General features: G+C 52.1%; 1 protein-coding gene across 1 annotated transcript in view; it reads left to right on the forward strand.

Moving 5' to 3' along the window:
* The window catches only part of SARS (seryl-tRNA synthetase), a 16,649-nt gene extending 11,388 nt beyond the window's left edge, over positions 1 to 5,261 (forward strand). Inside the window, 6 exon segments of the mRNA XM_006779407.2 lie at positions 1,057 to 1,212; positions 2,286 to 2,507; positions 3,069 to 3,198; positions 3,455 to 3,612; positions 4,319 to 4,448; positions 4,772 to 5,261. Coding sequence (XP_006779470.1) covers positions 1,057 to 1,212; positions 2,286 to 2,507; positions 3,069 to 3,198; positions 3,455 to 3,612; positions 4,319 to 4,448; positions 4,772 to 4,929 — 954 coding nt within the window. The 3' untranslated portion in view covers positions 4,930 to 5,261.
* Positions 5,262 to 5,501: the final 240 nt, after the last annotated feature.

Here is a 5,501-nt window from a genome sequence, read left to right on the forward strand (position 1 = left end):
GAGAGGTGACACTGGGAGACGAGGTGACAGTGAGGGTTCTGTGGTCTGTGCTCTGGTGGGTGAGCGCCGAGGGGTCTGGTAAAGGAGATGATGCTGACATTTCAAAGGCCTGTTAGCTTAGATGCAAAAAGGCAGCAGACAGGCTCAGTTAATCCTATGTGGTGATTTTCAGTCTCTGGAGCCTGGAGGGCCCACCACGCCGGCCTCCCCTGGGCTTGTCAGGTTTGGTACGTGGCCCTTTTTGGTGCACGGAAGGGTGGTGTGAGCAGGCCCAGGGCGCAGGGAGGCCGCTAGGCAGAGGCAAACCCAGGCTAGCTGGGACAGAGGGCAGGTGCACTCAGAGAAAGAAGGCTTCTAGAAAGACATGGTAAAATAATTTTAGAATTACAGCTTCAACTGCTGGTCCCCATTATATGTGGGGGTTTTCCCAATAAATGCTGTAAATGTATTTTCCTTATGACTTTTTAATTGATTTTATTTCCTTATGATTTTTTAAAATAACATTTTCTTTTCTCTAGTTTACTGTAAGGATACAGTATATGATACTTACACAAAACACGTGTTAACTATGTTATTGGTAAGGCTTGTGGTCAACAGTAGGCTATTAGTAGTTAATTTGCGAGAGGAGTCAAAAATTATAGGTGGATTTTCGACTATGGTAGGGGAGAGGTCAGTGCCTCAAACCTCCTAGTTAAAGGGCCAACTATACTCTCCATATACACACATACATAGGCATGCTCTACTCTATGCAAATGAGTCCAGTGTCGTAAGAATGAGCACAAGAAAACATTCCCATGGGTGCGGGGCCACTAATCCTTTCCTCTTGCTTGGTATCTGAGAGAGAATTCTCTTTACACTTTGTTTGCCTGGGGGATCTGCTCGGGACTGGCGATAAGTCAGAATTTCTTGAGTTGGTTGTTGGGGTACCCTGTCTTTCCTGGCCTCCTGTGTGCCCCTGGGTAGTTACACTCTGCTGGGCCCATTGCCTCAGAGAGAATTCTAGCAATTGAACTTGATGGCGACAGAACCCAATCACCCAATGCTGTCTCTCCTTAGGGGCCCCTGGTGTTCCTGGAACAGGCGCTCATCCAGTACGCCCTTCGCACCTTGGGAAGTCGGGGCTACATTCCCATTTACACCCCGTTTTTCATGAGGAAGGAGGTCATGCAGGAGGTGGCACAGCTCAGCCAGTTTGATGAAGAGCTTTACAAGGTGAGTAGCTGGGCAGAGTGGCAGAAAAACTTCTTTAGTTGGGAAGTTTAATTCAGAGATACAGAGCAGCACTGTCCAGTAGACTTCCTGCCGTGATGGAAGTGCTCTAGGTCTGTGGCTGTTGAGCACCTAAAATGTGGCTAGTGCACCGGAGGAAGTAACATTTTCGCTTAAGTAGCTATACGTGGCCAGTGGCTACTGTATGGGACAGTGCAGACCTAGGGGCTGTTTGATCTTTCCCCCAGCTCATCCGTATGATGGGTCTACATGAGCATGCTTTGCCCGGCCAGCATGGCTCAGTGGTTGAGTGTCGACCTATGAACCAGAAGGTCATGGTTCGATTCCCGATCAGGGCATTAAAAATAAATAACAAATAAATAAATTAAGCATGCTTTAACATCATGAGCATAGAAAAGAAGCGTATTTATTGAGTGACTGGACAAAAGGACACTATGGAAGTGGCCGGCCTTCCCGTGTCCTCCCACTCCTGACCCCAGACTGGAAGCTTCCATATGGCAACCCATGCTTTTCTTGGCATAGATGTGGCTTCCCATGTGTGGTTCCTCTCAACCCTGGGCCATTTCAGGGAGAGCCAGAGGATTCAAGTCCAGCTTCAGAAGGTCATTCTTGTCAACTGGCCACCAACGTGGCTGAGGATTATACCCTCTGGACTAACCCATAAGCACCAGGAAAGCAGAGACCATGTCTCCTTTTGCCCAGCATTGTATGTTCCTGGGAGTGGATTACATTATATGGCTACCAGCTCAGGTTTTATTGTACATCTGCCATCATTGGCCATTTTATATCATTTACAAATGTATTTATTTATTAGATAAGTAAAAGAATCACAATTTTTTTTATCTCCTTTTAATTTGCTTGTCTTCGATCTCTATTGGGGACCCCATTTGGGACAGACCCACTTCCTCCCTAGTCTTTAGTGTCCCCTACTCACTCCCAGGCCGGGATTAAAGAAACGTCCCCCTGTCCCGTCGCTCGTATCTCCCCTGTGGTCTCTGCTCTTGCTTAGGTCCTCCTCCCTCGCTCTTACTCAGTAAAGGTCCCTCCTCCTTCAGGTGATTGGCAAAGGCAGTGAAAAGTCTGACGACAACTCCTACGATGAGAAATACCTGATTGCCACCTCCGAGCAGCCCATCGCTGCTCTCCACCGAGATGAGTGGCTACGGCCAGAGGATTTGCCCATCAAGTATGCTGGCCTGTCCACCTGCTTTCGCCAGGAGGTGGGCTCCCACGGCCGGGACACCCGCGGCATCTTCCGAGTCCATCAGTTTGAGAAGGTAAGTAGAGAAGTCAGGGTGAGGAGCAGGACCCTTCCACCTGTCTGTCCAGGGAAGTGAGAGGAGAGGCAGCAGCTGTGTGTCCAGAGTCTTGCCTCCTGTTGCCGTTGTCTGTGTTTCGGGGAAGAGCCTGAGCAGCACGTGGTGGAGTAGCTGCCAGCACCGACCCCGGACCAGGCTGCCTGAAGCCAAATGCCAACCCCACCACCTACCAGCTGTGTCACCTCAGGCAGCTTGCTTAACCATTCTGTGCTGTTTTCTCCCTGTAAAAGGCGGGTAATACTAGTACCCACCTCATTGGCCCACTGAGAGGGTTAAACTAGTTAGTACGAGAGGCACTTAGGACAGCACCTGGCACGTGTGCGGTAAGCTCTCTGTAATGCACGCGTTCTTGTTGCACACCCAGCCCGGTGCAGCACCATCGCTCTTGCTGGGGCCCAGCCTCGCCTGCCTCCCAGCAGGATAGGAACAGGTCTTCATTGCAAAAGTAGCTCCCACTTTGGTCTTTTCGAGGACTTGCCCTGTCCCATTGTCACTGTCTCCCTGGGCCCCTCTTTGCAGATCGAGCAGTTTGTCTACGCGTCACCACATGACAACAAGTCGTGGGAGATGTTTGAAGAGATGATCTCCACCGCGGAGGAGTTCTACCAGACCCTGGGCATCCCATACCACATCGTGAATATTGTCTCAGGTACCAGCCTCCCTTTCCTGCAGCCCACAGCTGTCACCCGCCCCACACAGAGAAATAGCTCAGGATCCAATTAGCTGTCCCCATTAATTAAAAGATCACACTCTTTTCCCTTGGGAGTGTTTGCTGATAAGAATATCTGGGCGTGATTTCACTTCTGGGGACGGGATGTGAGTTACAGAATTCTTCAGGTTTGCTAAAGGTTAGCCTTCTGAAATACCATCCCTCCTTCATGAATTCGAGGGGTGTTTCCTTACAGGTTCTTTGAATCACGCTGCCAGTAAGAAGCTTGACCTGGAGGCCTGGTTTCCGGGCTCGGGAGCCTTCCGGGAGCTGGTCTCCTGTTCTAACTGCACAGACTACCAGGCTCGCCGCCTCCGAATCCGATACGGGCAAACCAAGAAGATGATGGACAAGGTAGAGGGCCCTGGGGAAGGCGGGGAGCGGGGCCTTCAGAGCAGAGGGGATTGGTCTTATTTCTCAGCCCTCGGAGTACATTATTCCCCAGCATCACGGGAAAACCTGGGCGTTTCAGTCTAGATCAGAAAGGGAACCTGAAAATGACTTCCTCTGAATCAGGGCTGAGTTCTTTTAGGTGGAAACTGGACTCCAGCCCCATTCTACAAAGTCATGCTAACTTTTCTCTTTGGGCCTTTGCTTTCTGTCGTTCCAAATAAAGGATAACCCCCATTGGTCTACCCTGAACAAGTCGCAGGCAATGCCTGCCCTCTTCTCACCCAGGGAGGTCTGGGTTGTAAGCTTATCTCTTCAAACCCAATTTCCAGGCCCTACTTTTCCAAGTCAGGGACTTGAAAGGGGCGAAGAGGGGAGGCCCCTGCCGTAGGGTTTTCTTTTTCCCTCAAAGGACCCAACTCTCCTCAAAATACTGAGCCCTCCATCGGCCTTGTTTGCCACTCATGGAGGCATGAGGAGTCTTCCTGGACTTCACCTGATGGGCAGTAAATTCCAGACAGAATCCAGGCTTAGAGAAGGCTCAGGAAGGGGTGGAAGCCATGGTTTCGAATTGGCTGGTTGCAGTGGGGGAGTCCAGCTGCTGGGGTGATGGCTCCCAGTCAGCAATTAGACCAGCTAAGGGTTGGTTCAAACTGCTCCCTCTGCTCAGGTGGAGTTTGTCCACATGCTCAACGCCACCATGTGTGCCACTACCCGCACCATCTGCGCCATCCTGGAGAACTACCAGACGGAGAAGGGCATCGTCGTGCCCGAGAAGTTGAAGGAGTTCATGCCGCCAGGTGAGGCCCAGCCCAGCCCGTCCCCCTCCTCTTCTCCGTCTTCACACTTCGGAATAGAGGCCCCTTTCAGAATGGACCCAGTCTTCTTGTTCACACACAGTCCCCCAAACTCTGCCTGTCTCCTGGTGCGGGGCACTGCAGGGCCGAGCTGAGGGAGTAGCCAGGACAGACCTGATGTTCTGTTGAGATGCCGCTGAGATTCCCACGGGAAGGAAAGAATGAATGGGTGCCCTTTTGTTCAAAGGCATCGGACTCACCGCAGAGGCCCGTGAGCTCTGGCTCCTGAGAAACGATGGGTGATTCGGTTGGCTCTTCCCTTCCAGGTCTCCAAGAACTGATTCCCTTTGTGAAGCCTGCGCCCATTGACCAGGAGCCATCGAAGAAGCAGAAGAAGCAGCAGGAGGGCAGCAAAAACAAAGGGGCAGAGAGCGATGTCCCCCTGGAGAGCCGGCTGCAGAGCATGGTGCTCGCCGATTCCTGAACATTCCTTCTCCCCAGTTCGGTCAGCTGGGATCCCAGAGCCTGCCCACAGGCGGGGACGCCAGACATGCCCTCTCATCGCCTGCACCGACTGACTGCATTGCTGAAACGGGAGCCCTCTGCCATGCACACCGCAGTGTTCCTGTCTGCTCGCATGGGCCTGGGACGCAACCACTGAGGACTGAGGAAGTCATGCCATGAGCCTCCCCAGCAGAGGTGAGGACTCGCCCGCAGTCCTCCGCCTGGGCCTCAAACCCTGGCTCACAGCTCTCCCTGGAACCACACTCACTTGTGCTTTTCCTCCTAAATAAAGCTGTTCCATGTAGCAAGTCAGAGAGCCTTTGAGAAGGTAGGCGAGGGCTGGGGTAGATGAGTAAAGGCTCCAGGGCGAAGGGAGAACATTGGGCCTTGGCCATATAAACCTGTGGAACAAGACCCAGGATCCTCTTTGATAAATCAGCTCCCGTGTCCAAGCAGTTAAGCAGGACTCCCTTAGAGACCAGCTGATCTAAAAAGCCTCCTGGCACTTCTGTTCAGTGGGAAGGGCTCTTTGGAAAGGGAGGGAGGCAGTGA

Source organism: Myotis davidii, unplaced genomic scaffold (assembly GCF_000327345.1).
Source record: "Myotis davidii unplaced genomic scaffold, ASM32734v1 scaffold217, whole genome shotgun sequence".
Taxonomy (NCBI): domain Eukaryota; kingdom Metazoa; phylum Chordata; class Mammalia; order Chiroptera; family Vespertilionidae; genus Myotis; species Myotis davidii.